Source organism: Ceratotherium simum, chromosome 35 (assembly GCF_057802395.1).
Source record: "Ceratotherium simum simum isolate JZ-2026a chromosome 35, ASM5780239v1, whole genome shotgun sequence".
NCBI lineage: Eukaryota > Metazoa > Chordata > Mammalia > Perissodactyla > Rhinocerotidae > Ceratotherium > Ceratotherium simum.
Window position 1 is genome coordinate 23,961,691 of NC_141934.1, and position 20,305 is coordinate 23,981,995.

Genomic DNA, 20,305 nt, shown 5'->3' on the forward strand with positions numbered 1-20,305 from the left:
AGGATGGAGAGGTGAGACATCACTGCCCCACAGTTTTCTGAGGGACCACCAGGGGGCACTGCCTGCATTTACCGCAGCTAGGGAAAACGATCCCTTTTTTAAAAAAACTTGCAATGAACGAATCACCAAAACCATTCATCTTATCTGGGGTGCCCTCTCCCAGGAGTCCCCCCTGAAAAGCTGCCGACATTCACCTTACTGGAGATGTGAAAGGAAACGGTCTGCCAGCGGTGGCCCACGGCATCTTACCTTTGGAGTCTTCTTTGGCCAAGTGACTACGGGGACCCCAGTGATGGCCAGACTGGGGTCGTCCTCCGCGTGCTCCTTCAGGACATTCTGTGGCCAAACAAAGGAGCCATATTAGCCCAGGGTAGGGGGGAGGTCTCTGAAGGGGGCTGGAGCCAACCTAACCCAGCCAAAGACTGTGAGGTTCCACAGTCCATGCCCGTCCCCCCTCCACCACCCACACACTCAATGGGAACCACGTCAGTGTCACTGATTTATAAATGCTGTTTACGAAATGTCTTGGTTCATTGCTACATCCCCAAGGCCTCACACAATGACTAACCTATAGTAAGCTTCCAGTAAATAACTTTAAAAAAAATAAAGCTACAAATCCCAAAAGAGGGACTTTCTACAAAATGCCTGACCCGTCCTCTCAAATCTGTCAAGGTCAACAAAAACAAGGAAAGTCGGAGAAACTGTCACAGCCAAGAAGAGCCTAAGGAGACATGAAGACTAAATGTAATATGGTGTCCTGGGTGGAACCCTGGGATAGATAAAGGACATTAGCTAAAAACTGAGGAAATGTGAATAAACTATAGACTTTAGTTAATAATAATGTATCAATATTGGTTCATTATTTGTAACAAATGTACTATACTAATGTAAGATGTTAATAATTGGGGAAACTGGGTGTGGGGGTGTGTGTGGAAACTCGCTGTACTGAAAAGAAATCCGTGGAATTTTTCTGTAAATCTAAAACTGTTCTAAAACATAAAGGGTATTAATTTTGAAATGCCTATCAGACAGTACTAACAGCAACAATAAAGCAAAATAGAATTCTTAGGGTGCCAATTTTTCTAACATGTAAGCGGCATATTTAAAAAGAAATATAACAGAAAGGAACCAAGAATATGGACATGACTCAGCTCAGGTGTGGACTTCACATGGGGCATGAGGGGCCATCAAAGGTGGGGGGCAGTGGGGGCAATCTGTCCCTGGGGGGAAGAGTATTTCATTACTGATGTTTAGAATTGCCGGTTCCTGATGATAATACAAAGCAGACCAACTTCTCTCACCAGTTTCAGTTTTAATCAGTTTAATTGCTGTTTTTAAATGTGCCACAAGGTACCCCTTAGTACTTACACCCAGGTGGGCCATCCCATTGCCCTCTCCCCACCTTGGTCCACCGCTCAGGGTAGGTGAGACTGGCTAGGTGAGGGGCGCAAATGTGGGGCGCAAATGTAAGCCGCAGGAGGATGGGCACCACATGTTTGTTGAATGAATATTTGAGAGTAAGATGTATTGAGTATTTGCTCTGTGCCAGGCACCGTAATAACTATTTCACATCCACTCTCTCATCCAATCCTCTCGACCACGCGTGAGATGGACTATTACCATTTCAATGGCGCAGAGGAGGACACCAGGGCTCAGTGCCGTGAAGGGAACTGTCCAACACCACTCAACCAGCAAGGGGTGTGGAGACCCCTCAACTCCACAACCTGTGCTCTCTAACTGGGGGATCATTTGGCTTCTCTTTAAAAAAAGGGAAGGGGGCCATGTTCAAGCAGCATTATTCATAATAGCCAAAAGGTGGAAGCAACCCAAGTGTCCATCGCTAGATGTATGGATTGACACAACGTGGCCCATCCATACAATGGAACATGATTCAGCGTTAAAAAGGAAGGAAATCCTGACACAGGCTACAACATGGATGAACCTGGAGGACATTATGCTGAGTGAAATAAGCCAGTCACAAAAGGACAAACACTGCAGGATTCCCGTCGTGTGAGGAAACTAGAGGAGTCAAACCCATATAAGCACAAAGTAGAATGATGGTTTCCAGGGGCTGGAGTGGGGAAACGGGAGTTAGTGTTTAATGGGTACCAAGTTTCAGTTTGAGAAGATAAAAAAAGTCCTGGAAATGGATGGTAGTGATGGCTGTACAACAATGTGAATGTACTTGATGCCACTGAACTATAAAAAATGGTAAATTTTATGTTACGTATATTCTATCATAATTTTTAAAAAGGGGAGGAGGGAGTGGGGCTAAGCAGTCCCTCCCTAAGGAATGAATTCAGAGGTTCTAGAAAGTACAGGTGGGGGGCCTAATATCTCACTAGTTAACTGTTACTGTTATGCTAGTTTTAGAATTAGAAGATCCGGGTTCAAGTTCTGTAACTTACAGATTATGTGACCTTGAGTAAGCCACAGTTTCCTACTCTCCCACCTGAGAGTATAACACAGTGATACCCATCTTGATTTTACACTCTGAAGCTGGATGTGATTTTACTATCATTCTTAGGAGCATTTGTTGAGTGCTTGCTCTGGACATTAAAATAATCCTATCTGTGGGGTAGGGCTGATTCTCTTCATTTCACAAAAGCAGAAACCAAAGTTCAGAGAGGTTAAGTGACTTGCCCAAGGTCACACAGCTGGGAGATGTTGGAATCTGACATTGACCTGGTCCATCTGACTAAAAGCACAGGTGATAACACTGGGTGATAAAGCCTCAGGAAACTCTCCAGTAACCTCTGGAGCTGATCTACACCCCATTATTCAAAAATAGGGCACCTAGGAGCCAATCTGGGCTCCATATTCACGATTCTATTAACAAATACAGAAGTGAGCCATCCTCGTCCATTCCTTGCAAATAAGAGAACTAATTGGGCCACTAACTCCTTAGAAAGCATTTCTCAAACTTTCTCCCATCACAGAAGAGGCATGTGTGCCCAAAGTGGGCCTGCATGGGCATGAAATTTCATTATTTCATGGTTTCTCTTAATAATCCACATGAATTTCACACCCTGCACAATACATCAGGGTTCTTTTCTAAAAATAATGTTTCCCACCCTCCCCAAATCATTTTTAAAAAAGGCTTTCCAGGAAGATGCTCCATGGCTAGCCAAAGCCTTTCAATTTTTATATATATATATACAGTCATGTGCCACAAAATGACATTTCAGTCAACAATGGGCCACATATGACAGTGGTCCCATAAGATTAGTACCATAGAGCCTAGGTGTGTAGTAGGCTACACCATCTAGGTTTGTGTAAGCACACTCTATGGTGTTCGCACAACAACGCAATCACCTGATGATGCATTTCTCAGAATATATCCCCATTGTTAAGTGACGTGTGACTTCATATATATATATATACTTTATATATGGTTGGCGCAGGGGGCCCATCACTTCCACAGGACTTTCTGCCCCCTTATCTCAATCTCAGACTCCAGGCTGGGGGTGACAAGCACAAATGCCTGCAGGAACCAAGCAGGTAAAATGAAAGATGTAAACAGATCAGTGGTGTGGCCTACAGCAAACTAGAGATCACATGCCTCTTTTAAAGAGGGCAAATGCTACTCAATTCCAGTCTACTAACCTCCTATGGGAATGCAAGCCCCACCAGATGTCTGATTTTTCAGAAGAAATCAGAGTTTTATTTGAAATCTCTCCACTTTTGTGTTGCTGTAGTTGTTGAGGAAGATTGGCCCTAAGCTAACATTTGTTGCCAATCTTTCTCTTTTTGCTGAGGAAAATTGTTGCTGAGCTAACATCCATGTCAATCTTCCTCTATTTTGTATGTGGGACGCCTCCACAGCATGGCTTGATGAGCGGTGTGTAGGTCCACCCTCCAGGATCCAAATCCCCCAACCCCGGGCTGCCAAAGTGGAGCAGGCGAACTTAACCACTACACTCCCAGCCCGGCCCCAGAAATCTCTCCACTTTTAAATGCTGGCAACTGACTGAAAAAATTTTTTTTTAAAACCACTGTGAGCTAAACATATCTGTGGGCTGGTTTGGGCCACGGACCACCAGTTTACAAACACTGCTCTGCATACAACTGGAAATAATGCCCACTCGCTTTGGTTTTCTTTGAGTTTCCTTCTGAATTGTCTCTTGTCATGTCAATATCAGAGCTGGCGTAGGTAAGCTACAAGCACTGAAGTGAGGCCTCTTTAGAGGGCTATCTGGGGGCCAGCCCAGTGGCGCAGTGGTTAAGCATGCGTGCTCAGCTTCAATGGTCTGGGGTTTGCAGGTTCAGATCCCAGGGGGGCTCACGGATGTACCGCTTGTCAAGCCATGCTGTGGCTGCATCCCATATAAAACAGAGGAAGATGGACACGGATGTTAGCCCAGGGCCAGTCTTCCTCAGCAAAAAGAGGAGGATTGGCATCGGATGTTAGCTCAGGGCTGATCTTCCTCACAAAAAAAAAAAAAAAAAAAGAGGGATATTTGGTTACAAAAAGCTATGACTGAAGGTGTAAGTATTATTAATAATCAACACATTGATAATGATAAATAATAATTAAAAATTAAGGAAGAGACCTCCCCAAGCACCCTTGATTCCAGGATCTCACACACACTCTCCCTGCAGGAGCTGAGTTCCCCTTCATGTGTGGCCCTCAGCGGCCACCAGGGGGCGCTCTGGGCTCTGTCCCTCAGGGAAGTATTTTCATTTGTATGTGACAGGCTTCAGGAAGAGGAGATTATTCTAATTGGAGATTTTCTCTGTGAGAAATAAATTGTGCTGAAAGGAATCATGTCACTGGCTTCCCTAGGCTCTGCCAGAATTTATACACTCCCTGGGGCTCTTGGAAGCTGAGACTAGGAAGCTGGGTGCCTGCACCAGCCCAGCCCCCTTAGGGTTACACCCTACAAGCCTTGTAGGAAAGCCCAGGGCAGGCTTCTAAAAGAGAAAGACTGGGGCCACTGGGCCCTTTCTGCTGGAAACTGCCCTGCTTTTGACCTAACAAGACAGCTACAAACAATGGATGTGCTGGGCCTCTGCTCCCCCTTATGTCAACTTCTCTCAAAGAGCTTAATTAGTTAACAATGGATTCAGGCCCCTCTGCTCCCCGGGGGTGGGCTGCTAACAATTAAAAACCCCATCTATACTGTGACTAAAAATACCAGCACTGTGACAATAAAACAGAAGCAGACATCAGGAAAGAATCGCCAACCACAGGCTGGTAAAGGGAGAGTAACATGCATGGAGCAGCTCAGACTGCTGCTCTGGGGAACCCAGCAGTCTCAGGGGTACCCCCTTGCCACAGGTAAGGACCCCTGCAACCAGGTGTCAATGCACCTTGTGTCTCACAAGACGCCTCCCTCCACTCCAGCCCAACCATCTTGTGCCTGCCTGTAAAAGCCCATCTGTACTAGGATGCATTGTGTCCAAAAGCTATGTCCAAGTCCTAACCCCTGGTACCTGTGAATGTGACCTTACTTGGAAAAAGGGTTTTTGCAGATGTAATTAGTTAAGGCTCTCGAGATGAAATAATCCTGGATTTAGAGTGGGCCTCACATCCAACACCTGGTGTCTTCGTAAGAGGCAAGGAGAGGGGGATTGAACAGAGACACGAGGAAGGAGGCCACGGGAAGGCAGAGGCAGAGGATGGAGGGACGTGGCCACAAGCCAAGAAACACCAAGAACCACTAGACACTGGAAGAGAGAGGAAGGATTCACCCCAGAGCCTTCCCAGAGAGCACAGCCCTGCCAACAACTCGATTTCCAACTTCTGGCCTCTAGAACTGTTCAAGAAGTAATTTCTATTGTTGTAAGCAACCAGATTTGTGGTCATTTGTTATGGCAGTCACAGGAAACTAACTCACCACCCTTGCGCATTGTGGTCAAAAGCTTATTAGCTACACGATTTGGGCAAGTCACCACATCTCCCTGAGTCTCAGTTTCCCCATCTAAAAAAATGGGATGATGAGGGCTGGCCCAGTGGCGCAGCAGTTAAGCGCACGCGCTCCGCTTCGGTGGCCTGGGGTTCGCAGGTTCGGAACCCGGGCGCGCACCAACACACCGCTTGTCAAGCCATGCTGTGGCGGCGTCCCATATAAAGTAGAGGAAGATGGGCACGGATGTCAGCCCAGGGCCAATCTTCCTCAGCAAAAAAAGAGGAGGATTGGCATTGGATGTTAGCTCAGGGCTGATCTTCCTCACACACACATAAAAAAAGGGATAATAACAGTCCCCACTTTGTCAGGTTGTGGTGAGGATCATAATGTATGGAAGGTACATGGCACGTGGAAAATGCTCAACAGATGTTAACTGATCCCTTTGACTTGTGCCATATCTCCTGTTGTGATACCCTGCCCCTGTCCTCTGTTTGCAGAATTCCCATCCATTTAACAAGTTCTTAGCACAGGGAAAATAAAAAGTTTATTTAGCTGCATATCTAGTAGAGAAAATAAATGTGATTCAGGAGCCCAGAAGTTAATTTTAGGCCAAAAAAGCCCCAAGTGGCATGGGTCAACCTATCCATGTTTCAGGTCTAGGGTTTGCCTGGATGTCTGGAACTCAGATCTCTGGCCCCTCATTCTCCTGAGGTGGAACAAGCAGGGTACTGGGAGTACACACGGCTTGTTTTGTAATTATGCTGAAGGTCCTTAGGTGAGAGGCCTACCTCATTCATCCCTATATCAAACCTCTATCCCCTCACTGCCCCCCAAAATACCAAATACAGGGCTCAGAATTACATCCAGCCCCCAGCAGGAGAGCCTCAGTAACTCTGGGCGGCCTGATCCCCCTGTCCAGGCTGACTCTGGGTGTGCTGTCTTCCGTGCTCTGGGTCATCTTCAGGGGGTGACTAGGTCGGGCTGCAGCCATCCCACTGGCTTTCCACCTTTTGGCTCCTCTGAAGCAGGCAGGGGTGTGATGATTTTAAAAAGCCTATAGTGCTGGAGGTCTGGGCTCTACACCTCACTGTTTTGCAAAACAGCAAGACCCAGGCCCTCAACTTAAATGAGCAGGTGTGTTCCAGGGTCAGAACCTGATGACCCCAGGAGAGAAAAGCTATGTTTACCTTCCACAGTCATGGGTTTTACAAACTCTCCCACTTGACGCTAAATGGGCCTGTTTTCATCCCACTGTGTCTGAAATGATAATAATAAGGCTTTACACTTGTCACCTCGCTGAATCCTCATGACCCACGGGCAAGTATTCTTACTACGCCCATCTTATTATATCCCCAGGAGCATTCAGCTGGTTAAGGGATGGCTCAGGGCGTTCAACCTGACTCTAGAACTTTTGGTCTTAAAAAATAATACCTGTTTGGATAATGTACTCAATTTAGAATTATTTTCTTTCCTATGATATTTGGGTTTTGATGAGAAAACAATACAACTGATCTCTTTTTCTGGTGTTAAAAAAAAGATAACATCTGAAAGCAACAGTCCCTCACTGTCTCTTCCAGCCGTTTAATTCCATTCTGCCCCATAATTCCATGTGGCCCCACAATTCCATGTAGTCCTATGATTCCATGTGGACCCACAATTCCATGCAGCCCCACAATACTATGTAGTCCCATAATTCCATGCAGTCCCATAATTCCATGCAGGCCCATAATTCCATGCGGTCCCATAATTCTGTGCAGTCTCATAATCCATGCAAGAAAAAAGACGGTTCCCTAGAGTGAGCTGGCATTTTCACCCCCAGCTGACACTCTGACAGCCAGGGGAGCATGGTCTCATGGGAAAGAGCCTGGTATTATCTTAATTAACAACAGCAGCTGCAGAATCACCTTGCCAAAGGGTTTCTGACAAAGACTCACCCACCTCCAGCCTCGGTGATCACCCCCTACTTAGGCCCAAGCTCTTCACAACCTTGCAATGCACCTAGTTATTTTCAAGCCATTCACAATCAATGCGAGGATTAGACATGCCCCCAAATAGCCACATGCCCTCTTTTCCTCCCATCCGGAGCCACAGTTCTCTGAGTTCTAGTTGAGAGCATAGATTCTTCTAGGAGGGACAGCACGCAAGGCAATCCCATCTTACTGTGAATTACTTTGTCCACCAATTCATAGTTGCCAATCCAAGAAGGAAGAGGGAAAAGATGATGTGCTGGATTGAACAGTGTGCCCTCCAAAATTCATGTGCGTCCAAAACCTCAGAATGTGACCTTATTGGGAAATGATGTCATCAAGTTAAGATGAGATCACAATGGATTAGGGTGGGCCCTAATCCAATGACCGATGTCCTTATAAGAGGAGAAGATACAGAGACACATAGGGAGAAGACAGATAGCCATGTGAAGATGGAGACAGAGATTAGAGCGATGTAGCCGCAAGCCAAGGAACACCAGGGATTTCCGGCAACCATGAGAAGCTGGAAGAGACAAGGATCCTCCCCTAGAGCCTTCAGAATGAGCATGGCCTTGATTTCGGACTTTTAGCCTCCAGAACTGTGAGGGAATCAATTTCTGTTGTTTAAGCCAGTTTGTTATGGTAGCCCTAGGAAAATCATACCGATTTCAGTCGCTACCCTGAAAGAGGGATGGGAAGGCTGCGAGGTGGGGAAAGAGCTTGGGAGGGATGGGCAGCTGGCCAAGACAGCCTGGCTCTCTTCTGACTGTTAGCTGACAATGCCTAATCTTTCTCCAAGGGCTCACTAGCAACCCAAGGTGCTCACTACCTCATTGTTTCTCAAAATAATTCAGTGATATAGGTCCCTGTTACTATCCCCATTTTACAGTGAGGACACTCAGGTTTCAATTGGTTAAGCACTTCACAACGGCCAAGAACTATAGAATCTAGTCCCCGGAAGGACAAAGCACATGTAGTCCAATATCCCCATTTTACATACAGGTAAACGGAAAGGTGGAGTGACTTGCCCAAGGCCACAGAGCAAGTAGCTAAGAACAGAAACCAAAATTGAACTCAAGGGTCTCTTGTGTCTTGATTTCTTGTTCTTCCCACTAGGTACAGGCCAATATCCCGCACCTCCAGCAGAATAAGTGTCTCGAAAGAAGGGGGTCACTGAAGGCACCTCAATGCTAAATCCCAAAGGGTTTCACAAAGTCAGGGAAAAAAAATGGTTTTCTTAGTTACATTTTTACAAGATGCTGGAATCTCCTTTCCTTTCACAAACCAAATTAAGCAGGATGGTCATTTTGGTTTGAATCTAGATCCCTCAACGCAAGCTTCCAACATCCAAATGAGTCGGGCCTGCTGAAACCATAGGGTCGTTGAGGTACTCTGGTCAGCATGGCTGCAAGGACAAACTCAACTTTCAAAAGTTCTGCCCACAAAAAAGAGGGAGCAAGCCTTACAGGTACAGACACAAAAAAAAAAACCTTTAAGGGACAATAGCAAGTTGCAGAACAGTATGATCCAATTTTTTTTAAATTATGTATACTTGAGGGTGAGGGGAAAGCTCCACAAGTATATTCACCAGATGATTAACAGGGGTACTTCCAAGGTGTGAGAACTGAAGAGGGGGACATTCTCTCGCCTATAGTAATGTTTAATTTTTTTACATTGATCATGTAACGCTATTACTTAAAACTTTTATATAGATTGTTTTTAGAAAGCAAATGTCAGAATGCTAAAACTACCTTACAATGAAATATCCCGCATAGGTAAATCCATAAAGACAGAAAGCAGATTGGGGGTTGGGAGAAATGGGCAGTGCCTGCTAATAGGTATGGGGTTCTGTCTGGGGTGATGAAAAAGTTCTGAATTAGACAGTGGTGGTTGCACAATATTGTGAGCGTTCTTAATGCCACTGAACTGTATACTTTAAAATGGTAAATTTTATGTTATGTGTATTTTACCACAATTTAAAAAAATACATATTAGGGGCTGGCCCGGTGGCATGGTGGTTAAGTGTGTGCGCTGCGTTTCAGCAGCCTGAGGTTCACAGGTTTGGATCCCGGGCGCACTCCGACACACTGCTTGTCAAGCCATGTGGTGGTGGTGTCTCATATAAAGTAGAGGAAGATGGGCATGGACGTTAGCCCAGGGCCAATCTTCCTCAGCGGAAAAAAAAACAAGAGGAGGATTGGTAACAGATGTTAGCTCAGGGCTGATCTCCCTCACACACACACACAATATATATATATTACAAACGAAAGAAAGAATGGATTTTTGATAAAAGCCAAAACCTAGCCACCTGGAGACTGAGTTGCTTTGGGGACGTGTCCAATCCCAGGGGCTCTGGTTACCAGGAGCCACCATGAGCAGCAGTCTCTGAGGTCCCAGAGAAAGGGAGCAAAGGAAAAATGATGTCGTCTTTTTTGCAACATAAATCAAAGACTGTAACTGATTGGGCCGGACCCGTGGCTTAGCGGTTAAGTGCGCGCGCTCCGCTGCTGGCGGCCCGGGTTCAGATCCCGGGCACGCACCGACGCACCACTTCTCCGGCCATGCTGAGGCCGTGTCCCACATACAGCAACTAGAAGGAAGTGCAGCTATGACATACAACTATCTACTGGGGCTTTGGGGGGAATAAATAAATAAATAAAATCTTTAAAAAAAAAAAAAAGACTGTAACTGATCAATCCTCAAGGGGGAACCACTGCTGCTCAGAAACATGAATCGCTGGATGATAGTGGGGGCGGTGAGCATCAGCTAAGAATTCTTTCTTGGACTCACATTCCTGAGCTGTTTTTATTTCTTAGCCAGTGCAAAAGAAACCCCAACATCTGAGAAGAGAGAACAGAGGGACCTAAGTGTGCAGCCAGGAAGAAGCTGCTTGCCTTCTGTGACAACACTCTCACTCTGAAAGTCAGTCTTGGATTCAAAATCTTTTCTGGGTCTTCAGGACAGCCAGGAACTGCCCTGCTTTGGAAGAGACGACTGGTCCAGCTCCCCCATACAGGCTCTTGGCCACACAGCATTTAGAGACCGGCAGAGGCTCTGATGTTCCTGGGGCTCTAAGCAGACCTGTCCACCTAGTTGATAAGCTCTTTAGCCTGAAAAGGGCCTCCTCAGGCAAGGATCAAGAACGTAAATATCTCTAGGGGCTGGCCCCGTGGCTTAGCGGTTAAATGCGTGCGCTCCGCTGCTGGCGGCCCAGGTTCGGATCCGGGTGCGCACCGACACACCGCTTCTCCGGCCATGCTGAGGCCGCGTCCCACATACAGCAACTAGAAGGATGTGCAGCTATGACATACAACTATCTACTGGGGTTTTGGGGGAAAAAAAAAGGAGGAGGATTGGCAATAGATGTTAGCTCAGAGCCAGTCTTCCTCAGCAAAAAGAGGAGGATTAGCATGGATGTTAGCTCAGGGCTGATCTTCCTCACAAAAAAAAAAAAAAAAGAACGTAAATATCTCTAAAGACAGGCAAGTTCAATAAATGAGCTAAGTGGCTAGATTATACGCAAAAGATGTGAGAGCCTATTGGTAAATACACACTCAGAGAGACAGTAGAGAGTGATGGGGACTGGGGTGCCTGAGGTCAGCTGCTACTCACTTCCTGCTGATTGTAGCCAGTTGGGAACATGGGCCAGGAGAGCCAGGATATCTTATATGACTCTCCAGATTTTTTAATGTTGGCAACTAATTACAAAAATATGTTTAATACTGTGCAGGCCAAACGCAATGCCTAGAGGCTGGATTTGGCCCAGGCACTACCGATTTGCAACTTCCGTTCCAGGACCAAATCCATTGCTTGTTCTGTAAAGAAATCCCAAGCAATCATCTTACTACCTTCTCTCTAAATGTGGTATGGCCTCTGAGAAGGGAGAAAATTGCTTTCTCTGAAGTGGCCAAACGAAGCAGTATGGTATAGTGGGTGAGTTCATGGACTCTCCCACTGGGCAGCATGTGTGGCCTTAGGCAACCTTAACCTATAGGTTACTTAACCTATCTGTACCTCAGTTTTCTCATCTGCAAAATGGGGATAATAAAAGTACCACAGAGGGGCTGGCCCAGTGGCATAGCAGTTAAGAGCATGCCCTCCACTGCGGCGGCCCGGGGTTTGGATCCTGGGCACGCACCGACGCCACCGCTTGTCAAGCCATGCTATGGCGGCGTCCCATATAAAGTGGAGGAAGATGGGCAAGGATGTTAGCCCAGGGCCAGTCTTCCTCAGCAAAAAGAGGAGGATTGGCAGATATTAGCTCTGGGCTGATCTTCCTCACACACACAAAAAATAATAAAATAAAAATAAAAAAATAAAAGTACCACAGAGGGTTGTTGGGAGGCTTCAGTGAGTTTCTATACTAAAAAAACACCTACAACAGCACATAGTAATTGAGATGCATTATCAGGAGCTGCCACTGAACCCCATAGTGGGGATAGAGGGAAGAAGGCTGGGCTCCTTGAAATGTGTCTAAGCCCCTACCCCAGGCCTCCTCCACACCATCCAGGGGCCCAGGCTGAATCCAGCCTTAGATGCCCATCAGGTGGGTATAGGTGAGAAATAGGAGGGGCCGAGTCCCATCCCTAAAAAGAAATCTGACCAACCAGGAACACTGCACATAAACAGATTAGGGACACAAAGCTGCTTTTAAAGGAAAAAAGGCTTTCCACAAGCTCAAAAACAACACTTCCTCTTAAAATGAATGTGTTTTTAACTCCTTTACATTTTGGGACCCTAATACTATTAATGGTTTTATTATTGATGCAAATATCTTGTTTTTACTTTATAGGACTCAGAAGAAAATAGTAGCTACATGACAGAATTCTAAGGCTTCCTTTAGGAAACGCAATATACAAAACTCCATGCCACAAGGTTAGGGGTCCAGGAACAGGTTCAAGAGGCCAAAAATCCCTGAGATTGCATGTAAAATTTTGTGTGTATAAGCATACTTTCATAAAACTCTCAAGAGAGGTCAACAACCTCCCAAAAAGTCAAGAATCAATGGAAAAGACCCATTAGCAAGTAAAGATTTACTTTATAGGGATATTCACCACAGAGTTCTTTTACCTGGCAATGTCCCCAAGTTATATGATTTTCATTTCCCAGCACCTGGAGGATACACACCTGCTAAATTAAATGAGGTATACCTGGATTAATGATTTTGTACACCTGCTCCCTCTGCTGGTGGCAGCTGTCAACCTACCTGATGTGGGCTCTGGTCTCAACTCCACTAGACCCCAAGAGTTCAGCCCCTGCTCAGTGAGCACCTCGAGGGCTGGACACTCTTAATATTTCTAGATCCCAGGGCCTGACACAATGTTTCCTAAATGAATAAAGGGACAAATGAACTAATTAATAAGTCCTGGGTAGAGTTTGCAACCCTCCAAGAAGAGACTTAAATTCAGTTTCCAACCCCAGCAGGCAGCTGGAGTCACTTGGGAATCAGACATTGGAGAAGGAAGCCCAAATGTCTCCTAGGCCTCACACCAAAAAGCCTTACCAATGCTGACACAGGAGGCAGTTTCGTGTGGTGTATACACACAGGAGCTCTGGAGCCACTCCTGGGTCCTCGTCCCAGCTCCCCCATCTACCTGCTCTGTCCCTTAACCTTTCTGAGCCTACTTACTCATCGGGTAAGTGCAGATAATTAGGGTACCTTGCCTAGCACTGGTACCTGGCAGTAGTTTAGTTTTCAACAAATGTTATGATTATGATTACTACAGGACAAGGCCTCCCAGTGTCTTTTCTGGGAAATAAACACACTGCACGTTTGCACTCTGCCTGTAACAGCCTTCCCCATCCGGAGAACTCCTATGCAGCCTCTAAGGCCCAGGTCAAATCCCCCCAGCAGAACTGTCCCAGAGCCCTGGTGTGGCTGATGAGTGTCCCCTCAACCCACTTCCATGCCCTGAGTACACACAGCATGCTCAGTGGCACTTAATTCCCTGTCTCCTGATTTCTTCACCTGCCTGCTTCCCTGCTAATTGGTGAGCTACCTGAGGGGGGCGACTGTGCCTTCCTGCTTTCTGTTCCCCCAATGGCCAGCACAGCTGGTGCTCAATGAGTTTTTTTTTTTTTTTTTTGTGAGGAGATCAGCCCTGTGCTAACATCCGCCAATCCTCCTCTTTTTTTGCTGAGGAAGACGGCCCTGGGCTAACATCTGTGCCCATCTTCCTCCACTTTAGATGGGACGCCGCCACAGCATGGCTTGCCAAGCAGTGCGTCGGTGCGCGCCCGGGATCCGAACCAGCGAACCCCGGGCTGCCGCAGCGGAGCGCGCGCACTTAACCGCTTGCACCACCGGGCCGGCCCCTCAATGAGAGTTTGCTCAACGATTAGGCTCCATCTGGAGACCTCTGAACCTTGCGTGGCTACATGGCCCACCTTAGCTGGCCACCTAGAGGACCACCAGGATGTACCACCTGCTCACAGGAAACAGATGCATGCTTCAGGGGAAGCCAGCCCAGAACGGCAAGTCTTCCTAACCAGGACGGAGGAGTCTGTCCCCAAACCCAACAACAGCACTACTAGCACACCTGTAACACTGCTGGTGATGTTTCTGATCTTTCAACAAGTGCTGAGACAGAACTCATTGTCAACCACAGAGCCAGCTTCCCCCAAGAGGTGCCCCTGCAGCTCTCAAAGGGGGCCTCTGCTTAGACACTCTGGATGGGCTGGCTTGGACCAGAGGCCCCCAGAGGCCCCTCTGCGCCTGGACTTACACCAGGATAGTCTGCACTGAGCCACCCTAAGCTGCGCTGCCCTTGGGAAGCTGCACTTTGAACAGACCCTGCCGGGCCCTCAGCTGCCCAGCCCCAGACATGACCCTCTGCCCACCTTCACACCCTCCAGGAGTGCCTGGGGGTCCTCGATGCCCTCGGGGACACACTTCTTGTTTTCCGGGAGGGATTCAAGTTTCTCCACCAGAGCCTTCAGGCCCTTCAGTTCAAACTCGGTGAGGTGGGTCCATTTGGCGGAGACCTCGGTGGTGGGAGAGCCAGTGGGCGTCTTGGGGTAGTCTGTGGGCATCGTCGTGGACTTCACACTTTCCTCCGACTCGTTAGATAAAGTCCTCTTCAGGAAGCGCATGGCAGGTGCTTTGGGCTTCTTCCCAGGGGCCTCCTGGTCCTCGGAGGGGGTGCTAGTGGGTGAGGCAGGGCCATCGGCAGGCGGCTTGGGCGCCTTATCTGCACCCTCCTCCTCCTCCTCCTCCTCCTCTTCCTTCTCCTCCTCTTGGGGCTGCTGCTCACAGGACTCCTCCTCCATCTCCAGCCAGGAATCAGATGAGAAGCCGTCTACGCTGGGCTTTCTTGGGGCATCTACAGGGGGCAGGGGGGAAGCAGTCATAAAAGAGACTGAGATGATGCCCCAAACTCCCTGCTGGAAGTCCCTGGAACCTCCACGCAATGCGCCTCCCTTCTACTCTGCAGACAGAGCTTCTCTGACAGTTCTAATGATCTGTGCCTCCCTCAGCCTCTAGAAAGGTTGGGGTCAATTAGACATAGGTTCAAATCCCAGCTCTGCTCCCTCCCAGCTATGTCTACCCAGCTATGTTACTTCACCTTTCAGAACACACTTGCCATTTTATTTTTCAATGTATAAAAATAAGGCAAAAAGGGGCCGGCCCTGTGGCCTAGTGGTTAAGTTCAGCGCACTCTGCTTCCGCAGCCCAGGTTTGGCTCCCGGGCACGGACCTACACCACTAGTTGACAGCCATATTGTGGCAGCAACCCACATACAACGTAGAGGAAGATTGGCAACGGATGTTAGCTCAGGGCAAGTATTCCTCAGCAAAAAAATAAAAATAAAAATAAGGCAAAAAGAGCACATATTATATGTGATTCCATTCACATGAAATGTCCAGAACAGGGGGAAATCTATAGACAGAAAGTAGATTACTGGTTGCCTAGGGCTGGGATGTGGGATATGATAAGGAGGTGATAACGCAAGGGTAGAGGTTTCTTTCTGGGATGATGAAAATGTTCTAAAAATTGACTGTGGTGATGGTTGCACAACTCTGGAAACATACTAAAAACCACCAAATTGTACACATTGAATGGGTGAATTGTATGATCTATGACCTCTATCCCAATAACGCTGTTTAGAAAATATAAGGCAAAGGCTGCTTCCTCTGAAGGCCTGCAGTGAGAACTAAGTGAGGCGTCACTTAAGCGAGCACGGTTTTGACACACAACTAGCATTCGATCAATGAGGTGTCTCCCAAACGTCCCCTCTTCACTTTGGCAGATGGAATAGAGAGGCAGGGAGAAAAGAGTGACAAGAAAATTTAAGAAAAAAGTGGGCGCCGATGACCCAAACACTGCCTCAAGATTTCCTCTCCTGCCTGGAAACGGATTTGGGAACATTCTTCTATGGCCCTAAATATCCAAACGAGAGAAGTGACCCTCCGTTTCCTGGTCCTGGGGACTGCCACAAAATCAAGACTTTGGTCCCCAGAGGAATGTGTAGCTACTGCAACCACAGCGGCTATCACACTCTTTCAGAATCATTCTCCATCTCCTATAAGGCTGGGAGCTTCCGAAGAGCAAGTTGTAGGGTTTCAGTATTTTTCAACACCTGAATATCATATCCTCTGACAGGAATGAGACAACAGACCCCCAGATAAAACTGAATTTCCAGAAGGCAAATGAGCACTTCTCAATAAAGACCCCAGCAGAAACATTTGTTCCCCATCATATGCTCAGCCTGAAACCCCTAAAGTCATTAAGGAGGGGAGTCAAGGGAAGGAAGGAAGAAGGCTTACAGTGAGGGGGGAAAAAAAAAGACTCTAAAGATCCTGGATTGCAAGAGAAATCATGCAGACCCTAAAGGAGACAGACCAATCGCACTTTTCTATCCCGTGATGAGAAAGATGCAGCGAATGAGGCACAGCCCCTCCAGCATCCAGGAAAACCCCTCAACAGTAACAGCACAGAGGAGAGGGGCAGAAGCACACATCGCTCTTCGGGGCTGTCACAGCCAGATGCAACTTTGGGGAGGGCATCTGTGAGTCAAGGTTCAAGGACTGAGCCATTCTGGGGGGACGATGTCCCTTTAAGTATGGCAGTAGGGCAGGGCACCGCAGCTGCGGCTATAAATGCTCTCTCCCTGCCTCTGTCAGAACCACCCACTGCTCTGCCAAGTTGTCTCCAGCCCTGGTCACCCCTCCCTTTGGCTTAAAGCTGGCCTGGGATTTTGGAGACTGGCTGCGTCTCATGGGCCTGCTCCTATATAGACAAAAATCCAACCCCCCCACCCCCCACCCCGTGCTGGGAGAAAAAAATCAGCTGGTGGCCGGGAAGGAATAAAAAGAACCAGGATTCTTTGCTCTATGGGGATCCTGTTTCAGCAACCCTGCCCAGGCCTGGCCCCTCCCCACATCTGCATAGTCACCAGCCAGACCTGGAGGCCACTAACATGACTCCGTTGGGGTCACGATTTCATTTTCTTGGACTCTGTGTTCTAAGTGAAGAGCTGACAAGGATGGCTTCCCCTTCTAAGGGGTCTCTAGGATGTGCCCAACACTCTGACTCAAAAAAATTCCCGGAACCCAGGACTCCCAAAAGCCCACTGAAAACATGATGTCTGCCCCAGCTGAGCAGTTAAGGCGGTCAGGCCCCGAGGTTCACTCACCAATAAGCATTGATTCTCTCTGGTATTCCTGAGTGAGGTAGGACCGCTGGGTCACACAGTACACGTATCTCTCCAAGACATACCAGCACATCTCATAGTAGAAGGGGTAACGGAATTTGGGCTGCACCTGAAAGCAAAGACCCAGGGGCAGAGGTCAGTTTCTGGAGGGCAAAGGGGAACGAGGGAGAGAATTAGGGGGGCAGGAGGGGTTCCCTGGGGGGAAGTTATTTTCATCATCTTAGCAAGAGCACAAATGATGTGAGGGAAAAATAGGGGATGGGCTGGAGGGAAGGCAGGAGGGAGGCACTGGAAGGAGCAAGATACCAGTAGCATGCACAAATGAGGAGGAGGAGGGAGGAAGAGGCCTATGTGACAGCATCATTTCAAAGCTCCCTGAGCTGTGCGCAGGGGAAGCTGGATGGGGTCCGCTTTGTGCTTCGGTGAGATGCCGAGAAACAGAGTTGTCCCCTGCCCTGCTGACGGAGGGTGCGGGTACCTGCGGATGCAAGCCACGGCCTGATTTTAGCTACCACAGACAAGGGCTCCTCGTTGTTCTCAATAATTCTTGCACAGACTCGGCTACCCCTCCTTACCCTTTGAAAAACAGAAATCAACCCCCAAACCTCACCCATTTTCAGACAGGCTATCAAGCATCTCCTGCACTCTAGGAGGGAGGCCATGCCAGGTGGACCAATGAGGAGGGAGGGGGCGTGGCCTCTCCTACCTCTGGGGCGAGGCTTCAGAGGGGTCCACCTCCTGCTCCTCCCCCACAACCACCTGGCACTGCCCAGCCTCTGTTCCCACAGAGTCCCTCAGACACAAGTCCCCGGTGTCACTTGGGATGGCCCTAACACACCCCACGGTCTGGAGCAGGAATCCAGAGGGAGATCCCCTTTTGCCTGTTCCTTATAGGGAAGTATAGGTACAGATAGCTTTGTGTCTCAGAACTGTGAGAAGGCCTGGGCCCCAGGGAGATTGCGATGGGTGGCAGCGAGGGGTCTATACAGATGAGATGGTAGCGAAAGATGGGAAGGAAGCAATACCACTGATGGCCCTGGCACAGATGAACCTTCCAGAAACTGCATCCTGAGGGGGCAAAGGAGGAATGAGGGTGGTGGGAGAGTGGTCTGTCTCCCACCACTGGGCCCAAGGCTACACATGGATCCTGCACCTTCACACTCCCTCCTGGCCTGCTCTCTTGCCTTCTCATCAAGGGTGTGTCTGCCTCGAGGGACCTCTGCAGGGATCAGAGACCCCTCCTCACCTCTCCTTTCCTACCCTCCAGGAACTCAGGGAGTTGGGTGTCAAGCAAGCACACTCTCCCACTTTGTCTGCTGACAATCATCAGGTGACATTCTACATCTGGGACGAAGGCAAACACAAGCGGACAGGTCCTCCATGTGCCCTAAAATACGATTTTCCTGCCGCTCTCACAGTGCCCACCTGGAAAAGGCCCCAACTCTGCCCTCTTTGAGTCCCAGCTCCCCATCTACCCCAGGCCCCGCTGACTCAGTTTCCAGCTGTGAGGCCCTTTTCCCACGTTGTGGGCCTCACTTCTCCCATCTGCATATCGTGTCCATTTGCCCTCCCTGCCTCTGGTGGATGGTATGCTTTGGAATGAGATCCTGGCCGCCGCATGCTTTCGAGCTCCTCGGGGGGATGCATGGAGTTGGGAACATCATCTAGCGGTTTCCTTGGCTCCAGCTACTTTCCCGAGAACCTCAGTTTCATTGCGGGGATACTATCCATCTTTTTTCACAGTCACAGGATCAGTGTCCTCCGGAGTTTAAAAAGGAGAGGGGTTCTTCAGCCTGAGGCATTCCCTGACCTCCTGTGAAGAAGGGTTTGGGGGTCTCAGCCCCACCCCCACTCCAGAGCAAGAGCCAAGCCATTTTGAGACAAATTGCCAATACCTACAGAGCAGGCTGAGGACAGGTGGCCCGCTTCTTCTCAGACCCTCACTCATCTCCTGACTTTGGACTCAATTGGTAAAACTCTGATGTTGCTTTTGACTTTTCAAATTTTGGGAAACTGTCCGAGCCACTCTGCATTGACGGGCACCATGGTGCCTGAGAATCTTTCTAGATTAGGAAAAAAAAATTTTTTTTGGCTGTATTTCAGGAGAGGAAGATAAGTATCCTCTCATGGTTGCTGAACCCAAGGGAAACCAGCTGGGTGGAAACAAATGCTGATGAAGGAATTCAGATTTTTTCATTTTATTTTTTTATTTTTTTTTTCCAAGAGAGCACGGCAGGAAACAAAATTTGCAAAGAATTGACTTACAAACGGGTTGTCGCCTTCCACCCTTCGCCTTCAAAAGGTTTCAGCCACATGCCTGGGAACATTAAACACACGATTGCTCAACATTATTTGTTGACAAATTCGGAGCCTCACCAAATTGAGCTGTTCACCAAAAGGCAAGGCAGTCAGAAAGCATGCAATGCTCCCAGCCTGGGGGTAATCAATCTATCAGCGGGTCTCAGGGGGTCAGTCTGAGTTCCCAAAAGCCCATTTGAGTGGCACCTGGCCATAGCCCTTCCTCATAGAGCTGAGTGACCTCAGGAGATCAGAACCACAGATGTTTCGGTGTATCTAAAACTCCCAGGTCTCAAGGACTTAAAACACTAAAACATGAGGGTGGGTGGAAGTGTCTTAAAATTTGTTTTTCTCCTGGAAAAAAAAAAAAAAGTCAATGGAAAAAAAAAATCCAATGGTAAGGGAAAGGTGAGAGAAAGGGTAAATTATTTGCAATTTCCAAATAGATTCACTGGCCAAGAGGGAACGGGGCGTGCTGGCATTACCTTTCCTGAGAAGGCTGCTTTCACTAGAGCCATTAGGGAAAAAAAAAAA

At 48.0% G+C, this 20,305-nt stretch overlaps 1 protein-coding gene across 2 annotated transcripts in view; it reads right to left on the bottom strand.

Annotated features, from left to right (window-relative positions):
* The window catches only part of KDM2B (lysine demethylase 2B), a 122,988-nt gene that overhangs the window by 50,296 nt on the left and 52,387 nt on the right, over positions 1-20,305 (bottom strand). For both annotated transcript variants that reach the window (XM_087423327.1, XM_004430007.3), the window contains exons 10-12: positions 17,456-17,582; positions 14,660-15,141; positions 250-336 (exon numbers count right to left, since the gene is read on the bottom strand). In XM_087423327.1, the coding sequence (XP_087279453.1) occupies positions 250-336; positions 14,660-15,141; positions 17,456-17,582 (696 nt within the window). The remainder of the gene's footprint in view (positions 1-249; positions 337-14,659; positions 15,142-17,455; positions 17,583-20,305) is intronic.